The 16633-nt window shown below is 46.4% G+C and overlaps 1 protein-coding gene across 1 annotated transcript in view; it reads right to left on the bottom strand.

The window, feature by feature from the left end:
* Window positions 1-579: 579 nt before the first annotated feature.
* Window positions 580-16633, bottom strand: part of LOC142481398 (regulator of G-protein signaling 5-like) — a 122078-nt gene continuing 106024 nt past the window's right edge. The window contains exon 4 of the mRNA XM_075582838.1: window positions 580-5817. Coding sequence (XP_075438953.1) covers window positions 5656-5817 — 162 coding nt within the window. The 3' untranslated portion in view covers window positions 580-5655. The remainder of the gene's footprint in view (window positions 5818-16633) is intronic.

The following is a 16633-nucleotide window of genomic DNA, read 5'->3' as shown; positions in this document are numbered from 1 at the left end:
ACTGATGCGACTCTGCTAACAGAGGATCCCTCTAATTCCCTGGTGTTAGCCAGGAAGGTTCCCACCGTGCACCACCACACTTCAGGGAGGGTAGTGCTACCTTCACACACTTTGGGGTGGGAATTTTTCTGTGGACACGGGGTTCTAGGTGCCCGGGGCACCCTCAGTACTTTGGGGAACCACTAATATTATTGTATGGTTATTGTTGTTGTGCTTATGAGCAGGGACCTGCTGGTAGAGAATTTTGTTATTACTACTGCTGTGTGTGTGTGTGATATTTGCTTGTATTGGTTCCTATGAGGAGTCATTCCGCCACGCTGGGATCCTCATAGGTGGAGGCACTGCACTGCGAGATATAGTACCCCAGGCTCCCCAGAAGCGGAGGCTTTGGCCTCCTGTGAGCCTCACAGGTAACAGCAGCACACGTAATCGCCCGCGGTTTCCCTTGGGTGTAGGGAAAGGGGGTTACATATACAGTATATATATAGCTGGAGCTCTTGGCACAGGGGGATCTTGCAGCAGAGTAAGGGTTGACATGTTGATCTGTACTGAAGAACAAACATAACATGAAACTGCGAATGAAACTGCAGTGCTGGATTACACAGCTGGGTTTAATGTTTCCTTGCGCACACAGAATATAACACCGTGTCACAAACTTCACACAACATCACTTCTGGTCCCAGAGATCCCACAAGGTTCTGCGGTAACCCCAAGCCGCCGCCCCTCACACCGGCTGCATTACAGAGGCTCAGCCCCCTGCGGTCACAGTCACTGACCGACCCCCACGGCAGTCAGCTCGCTGGGAGGAGTCGCCCGTAATAACTCCCACTTAGTTGGCACGGGTGGGTTTCCTGGTTTTATCTTTGCTCGTCCCTCCCTCTCACTATCTGCTCCTCTACCCTCTGGCATGCCCTCTAATTTCATATGACGGGCGTCTCGTGCTGGCTGACATGAGACTGATCCCGGGCCATCCAATTACACACGTTATATCATTCTCTTACAGAGTAGGGCGAGTGACATCTCCCTCTGACGTGACCCAATGGCTCTTCCTCACTTCCCAGAATCCTATGCAAAGGCTGCCTATGATCACATCATGAGAGCCCCAAAATGGGTGGGGGGTGGCATGGCTAGGTGCCTATGGTCACCTCTGAAGGGTTGTTAAGAGTTAATGGGGTCGGACTTTGGACACAGGATGGGAGGTGTTGGGCTTGTTAATGGGGGTGGGCTAGTGTATGTATATATTGTGTCTCTTGCCTTGTTCCAGCCTCTTTTCAGAAGACCGCGTGGGGGCCGGTGTGTTGACCTAATGTATATTCTATAGCAGGGGGGCGCAAACTTTTTTCCCTGCGCCCCCCTGACGGCTGTCCCCTCGCTCCCGCGCCCCCCCCCAACCCCAACTTACCCGCGCTCCGGCGTAATGACGTCACGTTGCCATAGCAACGTGACGTCACATGACCTCGCAGCGTCATTTTGACGCCGCGTTGCCATGGCGACGCCGGGAGGAAGCCGCCGGAGCCACGGGTAAGTATGGTTTACAGAGGCCCTGCAGCTCCCCCGGCACTTAATTTAAGTGCCTTCGGGAAGCGCGCGGGGCCTCTGTAAACCCCGCGCCCCCCGTCGGCAGTCTCGCGCCCCCCCTGGGGGTCGCGCCCCACAGATTGCGCACCGCTGTTCTATAGTGTCACCCGACAGTGGCAATTTGAAGTTCAAGCCATGGGTGTCATGTGAGCTTTTGGAGTGTGGCGTTCAGAGCAAAGAAGCGGGTCTCCTGGGGGGAAGCAGACATGTTAAGCTGTGTGTGTTGGTGGTTATCCATGGTTTGCTCTATTTATGTGATATATAAGACATTGAGATAAATAGATTATGTTGTAATGAATAAATGTGGTGACAATTTATATCCACTAATTCTAGTGTCAGTTTGTTTGCTCAAGGCTGGGATAGAGGGGACCCCAATCCGAGGCTGGGATAGAGGGGACCCCAATCCGAGGCTGGGATAGAGGGGACCCCAATCCGAGGCTGGGATAGAGGGGACCCCAATCCGAGGCTGGGATAGAGGGGACCCCAATCCGATGCTGGGATAGAGGGGACCCCAATCCGAGGCTGGGATAGAGGGGACCCCATTCTGAGGCTGGGATAGAGGGGACCCCAATCCGAGGCTGGGATAGAGGGGACCCCATTCCGAGGCTGGGATAGAGGGGACCCCAATCCGAGGCTGGGATAGAGGGGACCTCAATCCGAGGCTGGGATAGAAGGGACCCCAATCCGAGGCTGGGATAGAGGGGACCCCTATCCATGGCAGGGATAGAGGGGACCCCAATCCAAGGCTGGGTAATTCATGGGGGAAGGCCATTAACACAGCTCATTTTAACAAACAATCCTTAACATAGGTCCATCCTGGGCAGCGCGGAGATTAAAGGCTCGTCCTCGGAACTCTAGCTCTGACGTTGAAGTTACATGACATGAAAACCGGCGTCTCTCGTACAAAGAACGAAAACAACTGACACAGTATAGCAAAATAAGAATAGGAAGAAAACATTGAGGCATTAACTTATCCCAGGAAGGTTACTGAGCTGTGCAGAAACCCCGCAGGTCTCATCGAAGCGAATGCGTTAGCCAAATAGTGCAGCAGTCTGGTGATTGCCAAGGTGTCCCGCGTCAGGAATGCAACCGCTGATTAACCTTTTTACCACTGGATTTATCTGCACTGTGTCACTGGCAGAGGTTAAACACACAGGGGACATGTATCACACCTTGCCCCAAACACGGAGAAGCTGCATTCATTTGGGAGCAGCGACGTATGTATGAATCGTTCGTCTTGCATCTAACTGACCCCTCCCCTATCTCCTCCGATAGCCCCCTAACTGCTCCTATTACCCCTTCCTGAACCCCTCCCCGAGCACCTCCTACAGACCTTACCCAAAACACTCATAGTCCAATTAGAGCAAATTGGGGCAAGAAATGGCGCAAAGCTCCTGGATACACGGACGCATATTTAAAAATGACTCAATTGGTGCCCATTTTGGAGCAATGCTCCCGTTTGTGACAGCTATTTCCCTCGGTCTCTGCAGTTATTTCTATCTAACGGTTCTACTACATGAAGCCTCTTCTAGGACTCCCAAGTTCAGCCAAATGAAAAAGGAGTCCATGAACCCAGCACTGAGGGGAAGTGGCCAGGAATCACCTACTAACCCTAACCCTGGCAGCTCCTCCTCACTTTCCCTCCAGGGGTGGGAAACTTTGCTGCTACAGGAATTCCCATGTTCCATCAACAACCGGAAATAATGAAAGGGCGAGTTGCATGGGATTTTCTTGGGATCTCATTCCTTTATGGTTTTAATGTTGCCGTTTTCACTGGACATCAAAGCACAAACCTGTAATTACACCTATTTAAGGCTAAATTGCACCATTTTACTTGTCTCAATTTCGATACAAATGGGCTCTTTACTTTTGTGGGTGATCTCCAGCTGTGGATTATATACGAGAGCCGTGGAGAGAGTAACACCCTGCCTTTAACCAATCCCAGGACTGGCGTTTCCTCTGATGGCAGTGGCGGCATTCAGAGGAACATAATGCATTATTTTCCACCAGATGATAGAAAGATCAGCAGAAGGAAACCTTGTTTGTATATGTAAAATGTGGTTGATCTCAGGATAAGCAGATGTGAGGTTTTGCTGGGCACGTTCGCCTGCCTTACAGAAAGGAGCCCTCTTTGTATTTGTTCATGGTCTGAACCCAGGAATGGCCAACTCCAGTTCTCATGGGTCGCCAACTGGTCAGGTTGTAAGGGTACTCCTGCTTCAGCACAGGCGGCACTGATTGAGCCACCTGTGCTGAAGCAGGGATATCCTTACAATCTGACCTGTTTGGGGTCTTGAGGACTGGAGTGGAGCACCCCGGACATAAATGACACAGCGACAGGTCCATTTATGGAGAATAAGACCTAAGGAAGTTACTAGGACATTAACAAATGTTTTGTTTCGTTTCCTTTACAACCCCCGGTGTTGACGTAATAGGGCACCACGATATTAAGGGTAAGCGGTCCCCCTGATTAACAGCTGGCTCCATCCCTCCTGGCATAGCTCTTCTCTGGCCATTTCTCTGACACCCCATCCATGTGACCTCATGCCCATCTACGTGAACCCTTGGAGGACACTTATACATGTAAAGCCCCCTGATCCTGGTAACCCCCTACCAGCCCCCCATCCTGTTAATCCACCCTGTACTTCCAATACAATTCATTCCCACCAAACCTTTCTGTAAGCTTTACCACCCATTCCCGCAACCTTCCAAACCGGCTCTCGGGAAGCCGCCTATCCTCCCTATACTCCCCCGGGGGCTGGGCAGGGGCGAGCCTTTAAGCCCCTGGCCCCATGTTTAGGTAAGTATTTCCTTCAGGTAAATAACATACAGTGACTGTCTGTGCAGGCTACTAGTGCGTGAAACAAACGTCGCTTGGTATATAAACAAGATTATGCAGATCCATCGCTTGAGGGTATGTGAAGGGAGCTAATTTGTCATTGTCATTGGCTGGAATTGGTTAAGTCATTGGGAAAGCTAAGGGGTGTTTGTTTTTATTGACATTGATTAATGATTTGTAGATGTAAGGGCCCTTGATGCATCTCGATAGCCAATGATTGGGACCCACTTATCATGTATCGGAGACAAGTAGCGACACATCAAATGAGCGGAGTGGTGATCTGAATCGGGTGCAATGTTACACAGTTACTGGGATTGGTCATCAGGAAATACGGATAGGACGTGGAGAGCCTAAACCAGGGGGGGCCAAGTCCTCAAGGGCCACAAACAGGTCAGGTATCAGGGATCTCCCTGCTTCAGCACAGGTGGCTCAATCAGAGGGTAAGTCCACGACTGAGCTACCTGTGCTGAAGCAGGGATATCCCAAATACCTGGCCTGTCGGTGGCTTTGAAAAGTGGAGGTGGCTACCCCTGGCCTAGAGTCTATCAGTCTACTGCACAGGATGGCAGCAGCGGCCTGAATTCAGGACCAGTGAGTGGGCGGCGTGAGGATATCCCACGCAGCCAATGATTGATGTATAATGTGATCTACAAATTTGACATAAGAGTTTATCACTACAATTATTACATGTTGGGTTACAGTGTTTTTACCCTGTGCCAGAATGTTGTACGGTAGACATATGCACTGCTAACTTCATTTAGCCCTTCCCTGCAAGGAATGGGTTAAAATAATTGTTATGGCATGATGGGTAACATGGTCAGCTATACTCGCCAATTTGCCACCCCATGGTCAACTGTAAGGTGTCTTCCATTTAGCTGGGAACAATGCAAGAGATGGGTCCCCATCAGATCACATCTCAGCCCCACAATGAGGAGGGCATTGTCTTATGGTAACCCACTCCTGCAGTGCTTTATTACCCCCGCTGCCGAGTTTTATCTCAGTGGCAAATGCACCAAGTACTTAAATAGCAGAAATGTTGCAATCTTAGATTTTTTTTTAAAACTTTACGACTATTTTGAGTTATCCAAACACCTCATACCTTACAGGGGACACCTTAGCTACAACAGCGTTACTCAGAATGCTTACAAGGCAAAGCAGCTACAAATATAAAGTACCAGCCAACCAGTGTCTGGGACCCACTATGTGCTGGGGGCGCACTGCACAGCTCTGCCACACTACTAGTTGACTAACGCCTGATAGAAGTGGGAGCGCACAAATCTGGGCAGGGTATCCTTCTCCATCAGGGCGAAGATCTTCTTCTGGGCCAGATCGAAGCTTGAGGCTGATGGCTCCACCAGGTTCTTCATGGTCACGGCTTTGGTGAAGTGGTCAATATTAACCTACCAAGAGAAGACAAACAGTTGGTGAGAGAGAGGACAGCACATCCTCGTTACAGGGAGCTTCATATCAGTCTTTAGCACCATCTGGCACAGGTACAGTATATAGAGCTATATGTCAGTCTACAACATTATCTGGTGCAGGTATATGGAGCTATGTGTCAGTCTGTAGCAGTATGTAGCAGTCTGGTGCAGGTACAGTACATGTAACTAAGTTGGAATCTGCCATTATACCGAAGTGCAAACCATGAACCAATTAAAACGTTGTAAGTTCCTGAAAGCATTGAACTCAGTAACAGGTTATTTATTGCATTAAACAGGCAGGCAGTTTAGTTTAAGCGGCTAAGTTAATGCTAACTCTGTTTGAGCGTATAAAAAGAAGAAAAATTACCCACAAAATATATAAAAACTTATATACAGTATCTTGTTACAAAGTGTGTGTTAAGTGTCTCCTCCTATGGCATCCTGGGCACGCTATCTGTGTCACATGCCGATGAATATTGCTATGAAGCAGCCAAAGGGTGTATTATAAATTAGGTTTAAAGAGTCAGCGTTGAGACAACATGGCCAGTCTTGGGAGTTTGTCATAGCCCCTGTTAAATGCAGGGTGGGTGATAATACACCATGTACAGCTCAACCCCCTTATAACGCGATCCGTTACAATGCAAATCCGCTTATAACGCGATGCCAGCGTGGCTCCCAATATTTGTATTTATGAAAACTTTACAACACAGTTATTGGTGTCTTACAGTATATACTTTATTGTACATTATATCTTATGCAATCCGCTTATAACGCGATGTGATTCTTTGGACCCCAAGCACCGCGTTATAAGGGGGTTGAGGTGTATATACGTAGCACTCTGCAGAGTGAGACTTGTTACTACTTCCACACATCGTTCCCGAGGTTTCTGCCTCTCGTGCTTAAGTCGTTCACCTGTTCCAATATGGGATTTACATTGACCATGTTTCGTACAGGAAGAAAATCCCTGGACCTGTTGGGAGAGGGGTTGGCATAACATAAACCCAAGAGACCCCTTCCCTAAGAAGCTGTGATGTCAGGAGTGGGGGCAGGGGATCTTACCTCCTTCTTCTACAAAGATCCATCTGCAGTGAAGTTATTTTTTTTAATATGGGGTGGGAATTGAAAAAAAGGTGTTGGGCATTGCTCAGTTTAAACATTGCAGCTTGGGGATGGGATGGGGGGAGTAGTGTAACCCGGGGGCGATTCGTCAGCACAGGCTCCTTATGGTGAAGTGCCTGACCTTGTAATTGGAAGTTTGCGGAAGTCGGCTCCATTCCCGGCTCGGACAGCCGGAATGGTGGTGTCCTTCTGTTTGGTGCCATGCAGCCTGGGCGGTGGCTATGTGGGCGCGGGCTGAGGGTATCCCTCCAGCTATTGTGCGAGACGTTTGTTGGTGTTCAAATTGCTGTATTTCAATCTGAAACTCTCCAACCCTTTATCCCCTGCACCCAATTTTCCAACTCTGTCCATGAAATGTCTGTGAAGTGACTGTATAACCTCTGTTCAATTGATGTAACCGTGTATTGTTAGAACTCTGTGCCCAGGACACACGTGAAAACGAGAGGTATCTCTCAATGTATTACTTCCTGGTAACACATTTTATAAATAATATTGGTTCATGGTAACGGAGCAATCTGACTGGGTCCCCAGTCTGGATATTTGTTGTGTTTGAGATGCTGTTGTTATAATAAAGCTGTGACCGGTTTTAATCTCCCAATAAGTTGGGAGGTGGGGTTCTTTGGGACTCGGGGGGAGGGTGGAAGGACTGGGTCAAGGCATGCGTAAGTCATGGAAAATCTGCCTCATGTTCATCCTACATTTGGTGACCTAAAAGAGGAGGATTTAAGCCCGACACAAACGGCCAGGAAAATCCTCTTATTGTCACATACACGGAAAGATTTATACTGACAGTACTGCAAGGGAACAGCTTCCTAGTTGGAGAATACAATGTTTGTGGAGTAACTCCAGGGACCACTTTTATTAGCTCTGGCTGGTTCCTCTTGTACAGAACACACTGTATGTATGTATGTCTTTATTTATATAGCACCATTAATGTACATAGCGCTTCACAATAGTAATACACGTGACAATCATATAAATAACAATTAATATAAATAACAGATCATGGGAATAAGCGCTTCAGACATAAAAGTAACATTTCGGAGGAGAAGCCTGTCACGGTAGACCACGACTTTTAACATCATTTATATTTAAGGGATCAGTCACAGGGCAAAACAAGGCAGTGAAATAAAATGAGGTTTATTTTGGATAAGACGTCGGAAACACAATACAAAAATATACACACTTACGGGGGCTTGGGGAATGAGATCTACCTTTCCTAGGTTCAGGGACTCACTTCAAATGGGTTTCCCCTGTCTGCTTCTCTGCTTCAGGATCTCAGAGTGCTGATCACACAACAGCCCCTCTGACATGTATCTCCAGCTGGTCACAGTCCAACTCCACACTCCTTCCCAGCGTGCCTCTCCCTCTGTTAGTCTCCAACTACTGCTCTGACCAGCACTGTTCCTAAGGCCGCGAGCATGGTCAGCACTTATCCACTTGTCAGTGAGCCCCTGCAGCCGCAATGAGAGCGGCTTTAGCAGGGGCTCGCGCGTGCTGACTTTCACCCGACAGTCGGATTTTCGTTTTCGCGCTGAGGGAAGCGGAGGGCCGGTCACGTGACCGGCAACAGCCAATGGCACTCAGTGACGTCGGCGCCATGATGTGGCGCGCTAGCCCCGCCTCCCGCCCCTCAAGCGCGCTCACTGACGCTCATGCCAGGACACAAAAAAGCTCCTGCATGAGCAGGAGAGCATGAGCGTCAGCATGGCTCAGCGTGGTATTTTTTACCATGTCCAAGGCCTTATATACCCCGTGGTGGCTATCCTTTAACATTGAGCAAGCCAGCCAAGAGAAACAGTGCCTGGGGCTCAGACCTGGTAACTGATTCTATTAACTAGTTTCCTTTGTTCTGATCATAATTTTTATATAGAACAGTTCAGTTTAAGGGATTACAGAAACTCTCTCCATAGAAATTATAGGAACAGGCACATAACATCATTTGCATTTGCAGGGCTGATATGTTAATTTCATCACCACACAATCCCAGGTAATTAATCTGGGAGGAATTGCTAACACAGGCATAAATACAGACATAAGGTAATTATGTAAAAGACAGGACTTAAAATTACAGCTAGCCCAAATCACATAAAACAATGCCGGCTTTCTGGGAGAAGGATTGTCACAGGGAATAAAGAATACATGCTATGAAATTCATTCTTTCAGACACGGGTTACATTTACACGTTCCCTGTTCTTCCCCGGATATTAAAGACATTTGGCTGGACGAAATATTACTAGAACAGACAAGTTACACGTTTTTTTAGAGGTAAATAGCTGGGATTTCTCTTTATTAGGTCCACCAGCTACCCCTTCACAGAGTCCCTGCTCCGAAGAACTTATAATCTAATTGGTAGGTAGGAAGAACGTACGGAGACAGGAGGGCGTTCTGGTAAGTGCGTCTGCAGGGGGCCAAGCTTTATGTATACAGGCATACCCCACATTAACGTACGCAATGGGACCGGAGCATGTATGTAAAGCGAAAATGTACTTAAAGTGAAGCACTACCTTTTCCCACTTATGGATGCATGTACTGTACTGCAATCGTTATATACGTGCATAACTGATGTAAATAACGCATTTGTAACAGGCTCTATAGTCTCTCCGCTTGTGCACAGCTTCGGTACAGGTAGGGAGCCGGTATTGCTGTTCAGGACGTGCTGACAGGCGCATGCGTGAGCTGCTGTTTGCCTATTGGGCAATATGTACTTACTCGCGAGTGTACTTAAAGTGAATGTACTTAAAGCGGGGTATGCCTGTAATGTGTATAGTGTTAGCCACGGTGCTACTCATATGCTTCTTTAAGCAAGTGTGTCTTAACAGTAGCTGGAAGTAACCCAAACACTGATAGATTTTATTGGATTCCCTGTTAAAACCCCTTATTTCTGCTAGTTCTCACATTCTGATGTGGTACAGAATCAGCGCCTCAGAACAGAGATCTGAGAATCCCTAATTACATTTAATTGTACAGATTTTGACATTTTAGCCTGGAACAAAATGAGAAATCAAACAAAGTTCTCCTGATTAACCCTCCAAACGTAAACCCTTCACATTTCACCGAAATTGCCAGGAAACATCTAACTATACAAAAGATCAGAAGCAGAAAACACAGTGATTAGTCAAAGAGCAAAATGATCTCTTATAACATCACACACACACACCACACACACACACACACACACACACACACACACACACACACACACACACACACACACACACACACACACACACACACACACACACACACACAATAAACAATTAATGTATAGCTGTGTCTGGTATATGCTGCCACCATGTTTTGGGTTTACACATGAATCCACAAATACAGATAGGGAAAAGGTAACATTAGGCGCAAACCCTGGACAATATACAATATAAAGTCCCAGTATATTGGTAAAATACATGTTGGAAAAGGTAATCTTAACAGACTTCTGAAATAAAGGAAGAGACCAATATAGTAAAGAGTATTGTTTGGTATATTGGTATCACACCATGGTGAAGTGCTTCTAACAGGGTTGCAGAAGTTACAGTCATGTCGGATAACAATCCAAGAACTGCAGTAGAAGCCGCAGATATCAACGTTTCTGTCTTGATGCTGAGATGGATCAGCTGCGATGGCAAAAAAACCCCAGAAGAGCCGGCGTTTCTGCCCTGATGTCCAAGCAGTGTAGTTCAGCTGTACGCTGTGATGAAAGCCACGAGTGTTGTTATCTTTACTTTGCTGTTATATCAGTGTAGATTAGCTTTTAGAGCTGCAATGGAACCCACAAATGTCGGCGTCTCTGCCTCTGCGCTGAAGCAGTGGGGGTCAGCTGTTCATGCCCGGAGATCTGATTTTGATGCTGTTTCCTCTCTCTGTTCCTCCCGTCAGCTGTTACTGACGTCACTGAGGTGCATGAGATTCAGACGAGATGATGGCAATCTGCTTGTAGAGATAGTAATCGACTCCAATAGAAAGCTATCTCTACATGCAGATTTAAAAATTATTACCAATACACGCCACAGATTCCGTAAACCGTGGACAGTTTTTGCCGAATTCTATCGGCGGATTCAGCAATCGGCGCATTCCTAAGAATCCGCCGATTGGATTCTACAAATCCGTCCACGGATTGGATCCAATAGTGGATTTTGATAAAACACCACGGATTAAAACCGACTAAATCCGTTTGTGGATTTTACACGGCAAAACTAATTTTGAGGGTAAAATGTGAGAAAATCCGGGAAACGGATGTGGGCAGATACACCATCTCTAGAGATGGCGAGAAACAGCATAGCAGCGGGTACAGAACCCTTTATCAACCGCTTTCCGCCTCCCGATGAAACCCCCCCTCACCCTTCATCCTAATCAAAGGAGGCGCAGATGGAATCGCTGCTGGAGTGAGCGCAACATCTGTCTCCCCTGCCCACGCGAAATGCGCGCTCGTGAGTCTGACGACCGTCAGCAACTTGCTGATCCCGCGCGCCAACCCCGAGAAGGAAGCTCATTGCTACAGTAACCCCCAAACAGTCAGATGTAAAGAAATAGGACATCATTGGGAAAATAACACCGCTAATCTACATATCCTGCATTATTAAGGCAATTTATTAGGGTTAGAGATACACTCGCGTCTCCTGCCAGCCGCCCGTCGGGCAGGGTTCCCTTTAAACCTTGGCTTGGCTAGTTTCCACATTACAGCATGTACTGGCTGCAGCAGTGCATATTTGCACAAGTGTCTGGACACCGCAAGGGTCACGGTGTCTCTCCCAGAGAGACTTCATATCCGTAGCATGCGGCAGGACCTGCTCTAATGGGTTCAAACATCTGTGTCCCGTAGGGAGCCATTAGCATGGGAAGCAAGGCCCTCATACATCGCTACATGAAGCCTCCTCTCGCTTCTGAAGAGTCACCACCTATCTCCAAGTCCCTGTTATCGAGGGAACAACCTATGTATTTCAGGCCGCATGTAAAAGCTGCCTTCTGCTTGGAGATACATTTATAAGTAGAGATGGGCAAATCCGATTAAATCCATTAGGATACTACTACCCCCATCACCAATACCAGCAGTGGGCAACCTGGGGGGCGCGAGACTGTCTGCGGGGGGGATCGGGGTTTACAGAGGCCCCGCGCACTTCCCGAAGGCACTTAAATTAAATGCCGGGAAGCAGCAAATGCCTCTGTAAACCTCCCTTACCTTTGCTCCGGCGGCTTTTTAGCCATGGCAACGCGGCATCAAATGACACCACGAGCTAATGTGACACGGATTTATTTTAACATGCAATGTGGTGATTTTAAGATTAAAAATGCATGTTTTGATTTATGCATGTTTTATGTGTTTAATAATGGGCAAATAATCTATTATCCATATCTGGATAATAGTTATTTGGCACATTATTGTACTGTAGGTGTTGGGGGGGGGGATGTATGTATTGAATGTATAGGCCAGGTTAATTTATTTTACATTCAGGGTTGGTTCCTTGGTTCTGTGTGAGACCTCTGGAGACCACCTGCGGTATCCTCGGGTATCTCACAGGTATCAGGCTGGTGGTTCCATGGGTGATACCTGTGGGGAAGAACCGGTGGCCTCACATCTGTGGGGGCACCGCGGACCCGTAGTGTGCGGGGAAGAACCGGTGGTCCCACATCCGTGGGGGCACCGCGGACCCGTAGTGAGCACTCGTAAGTCCCCAGACCCCCGTGAGAACCACCCGAGGCCCCGCAGACACCTGTGGGTCTGACCCGGGGCTCCCAGACATCCGCGGGCCTACCGTGGGGACCCAATTGTGGCCCACGGTGAACCACGGAGACCACCTGGGGGCCATGGCGCTTGGCGGGACCCACCAACAGGCTTCCAGAACCTGTGTGAAACAAGTTGCTGGTACCCTGTAGGTCTGTCAGGTGACCCGCCAGCCCCGCCGGGGACTCACGTGGGGCTGGGGTATGAACCCTGCATGTAAAAGGATAAATCATGTATTTATGGCGGGGGGGGGGGGCCACGGGGGGTGGGTAATGTTTTTATTACATAGAATGATGTTTATTGTGGGGCAGTGTGTTGTTTTTATTGTGGGTACTGGGGGTGGGGGGAGGGTGTATTGGCCCCAAGGGTATGTGGGTAGGCCTCCCTTGTGGGTAGTGGGTGAGGGTGGTTAGGCCTCACGGGGTGGGGGGGTAGTATGGGAGGGTATGTAGGCCTCCCAAGTGGTGGGTGAGGGTGGGTTAACCCCTTAATGACTGTAGCGGTTAATAACCGCTATGGTGATTAAGGGGTTAGGAGACATTACATTGGCTATTGTAATTGTTGTGCATGTTTTGCAGCACCGTAGGGGCATGGGCAGAATGAAGATGAGGATGAAGAAAGCCTTCATCGTGGGTGCCTGTAAAAAGTAAGTGTAATATGTTTTGACTGTATTTATTGAATGTTATATGTATTTAAAATGGCCAAATGCATTATTATCCATATTTGGATAATAGTAATTTTGGCCATTACTGTATAGTATGTGTTAGGGGGGTGTATTTAGTTATAATTATTGTTTATTATTTTTGAAGGTGCAACATTGGTACCGCAGGCCCACGGGTACCCCGGGACTCCCGTGGGGACCCCAGGACGGCCGCGGGGACCCCAGACTCCTGCAGGGACCCCCAGACTCCCGCGGGGACCCCCGCTTGGTGAGCCAGGGACCCCCGCACACCCGCGGGGTCAGCCGGGGACACCCGCGTGACCCCTGGGCTGCCTCGGGGACCCCCGCCGGCCTGTTGTATGGGTTTTGCGCACGCAAAAATAAAAAGCAAGAATTTTTTCTAAGTCCAGATTTCTTCGCGTTTACTCTGACCTGACGTGTTCTGATCAACGCAACTTTCGCGTTTGCTAAGGTTGCGTTGCTTAGTGCATCCCGCTTAAGGGCAGAATTTCACGCAAACATGGTTGCGATCGAGCAAAGTTGGACTTAGAAAAAATTCCTGAAAAAAGTCATTTTTAGAGCGCAAAGTGCCTGTTTGCGTTGCTTAGTGCATCGGGTTGAGCAAAAAATCACGTTCGAAGAGCACTTTGCGGTCTAAAAGTGACTTAACCGAGCTTAGTGCATTGCCCCCATAGTCTCCATCTCTATCACAAAAGACAAAAAGCCTCAGTGCTACAGCCAATCTGACACATTATATAGTTACATACTTATCTGTCTTTCTTCTCAGAAAGGAGGGTCATTTAGTTACATTCTTTGGCCAAAGCATTTTAAGCCTACAAACCATGCCAAGGTATATCCCGTCTTTTGCAAGTAGATGAGCTTTTTACAGGTACACTAATTTTGGGAATTACATGGTTACATAGTTACATAGTTATATAGTTACATTGTAGATGAGGTTGAAAAAAGACGTACGTTCATCAAGTTCAACCTATGCTAAATTTAGACAACAGATACTTTAGACAACAGATCAGTATGTTGATCCAGAGGAAGCAAACAAGAAACACAGTGACATATCATCCAATGATATCTCATAAGGGGGGAAATAAATTCCTTCCTGACTCCAAGATTTGACAATCACATTACTCCCTGAATCAACATCCTTCCCATGTTTTCTTATTTGGTATATCCCTGTACAGGTAGTCCTCGTTTTACAACGCTTCGCTTTACAACGAATGGCTTATCCAACGCTATGCACTGCATACCTATATTCATTTTTACAACGCCAAAACGGCTTATCCAACGCTCTTACGACGCTTTGCAACGTTGTGTATGTGTGTATATATATACACATTCACATAAACAACGTTGCAAAGCGTCGTAAGAGCGTATATATACAATATTATACTATATAATATTATATTATACTATATAATATATTATTTATTATGTCATATTATATATATATATATATATATAATACAGTATATACACTATATAATTTATGTGTGTGCTGCATATCTTATTGCCTGCATAAAATATTTGGTGTATTTTAGTGTTAAAAATGCCTTCAGGAACGGAACCTTTCATTTAAACAGTGTTCCTATGGGAAAACGTGTTTCGCTTTATGTTAGGACCAGTATGTCAGGCCAAACTCTGCACTCATGTTAAGCTTCCATTTTGTATGGTCATAACTAGTTAAGATTCTGTAGTCAGCCTTTTGCTGAAATATAATTCATAAATGCACACAGTTTCTGCTAAATTGCATTTCGTTTCTTCCTGGTCAGGATATTGCTAAGATACTTTTGTGTTGTCAATTTCCTGGTGTTTTAGTAGAATATAATAGAATGGTTCTCTGCAAGAAGCAAAATAGTGTAATATAGTTGCTAAGACTCAAGGTCTCTTTTGATAACAGACAATGAATAAGCTATGTATTCAGACAATTGCTTGTATTGGAAAAGACACGTCTCAAAAGTCACGCCACTAATATGTCCTGCCCCTAAATCACGCCTCTAATCAAAGCTACGCCCAAGACACGCCTATGATACGCCTATGTTACGCCTCTAACCAAAATCTTTTTTTTTTCTGTATAAAAGTCATTACCCTATGAGTAATAAATTGAGACAAAGGATTTGAAACCTGGCGTGCGTTACGTTTCATTTCGTTCGTCTTCCAGGCCTGATAAGGTTCATCAAAGATCGAAGATAACAGTTGCAGGGCGTGAAAGCTTCCTGGGAAGTCTGCTGCAAACAGGTGCAGATAGTGTATCCAGTCACAAGGCTTCAGTTTACCTGGCAGAGGAAAGGTTCCTCTCGGTTCTGAAGCCAGGGGAGGAAATAACGGATTTTCCTTCAATTTTTGGCGTCTGGAAGTGGGAAGTTCACAGAGGTTGTGAGTATATATGTAATTTTTTTTATATATGATGCTTCACCCCCTCTGGGAATTTAATAGACCTAAATTGTGACTGAAGAATTGGGATAGGCCCTTTTAAACAGAATTTTTGGTAAGAGTCCAGTAAATTCTGTGCACGACTGGACTGTTATCTCTGATCTAGCTGAACGACCATTGTATATTGTGTAAGTATAAATGTTGCAATTATTTGTCATAATTAAGCTGTTTTTCTATAAGCTACTAATGATTTATGCTGGTCTCAGAAATTAATCAGGAATAATAGCTCAGAATAATGGTGTCTGTTTTAATTGTGGTGGTTTTGGTCATTGGCAGAGAGTGTGCCACTATCAGTCAGAAGCAGGGAAGTGCTGCTTTGCCCGTGGGGGCTCAGAGTGAAAGTCTCTGTAAAAAAAAACAAACAAAAAAAACACCGCTACCTTATGTACTGTAAAAGGGTTGTTTGTAACCCTGATGAATTTTTTCCTGAATGATTTCTTGTGTGAAAGATACTGTGTGAAAGTCATGCTGATTATCGTGTGTGTACAAAAAAAATATGAATATTAGTTGCTCATGAGGAAATATAAATTTTAAAAGGTTTTAAAAAGGTGTACACCGAATATAGAGAGAAATACCTCACAACAAAAGGGGAGTATATTCAGCTCTGTCCCTGGTTATAGTTTGAAAGGTTTATTCGTCCTGGCCAGGCGGATACTTTTTAAACCGGACACATTTCTTTTCGTTTGTGGTATTTCTATCTTAATAAAAGGAGGGGCACAGCCTCTCCCTTACAGTTTAAAGAATGTGAAGCATTCACATTAAAATTAACTAGCTCTGTGTACATAGGGTATGTAGGCCTCCCAAGTGGTGGGTGAGGGTGGGTTAACCCCTTAATGACTGTAGCGGTTAATAAC

Source organism: Ascaphus truei, unplaced genomic scaffold (assembly GCF_040206685.1).
Source record: "Ascaphus truei isolate aAscTru1 unplaced genomic scaffold, aAscTru1.hap1 HAP1_SCAFFOLD_259, whole genome shotgun sequence".
Classification (NCBI taxonomy): Eukaryota; Metazoa; Chordata; class Amphibia; order Anura; family Ascaphidae; genus Ascaphus; species Ascaphus truei.
Note: the sequence above shows the minus strand (reverse complement) of the source record. Positions and strands in the feature narration are given on the sequence as shown.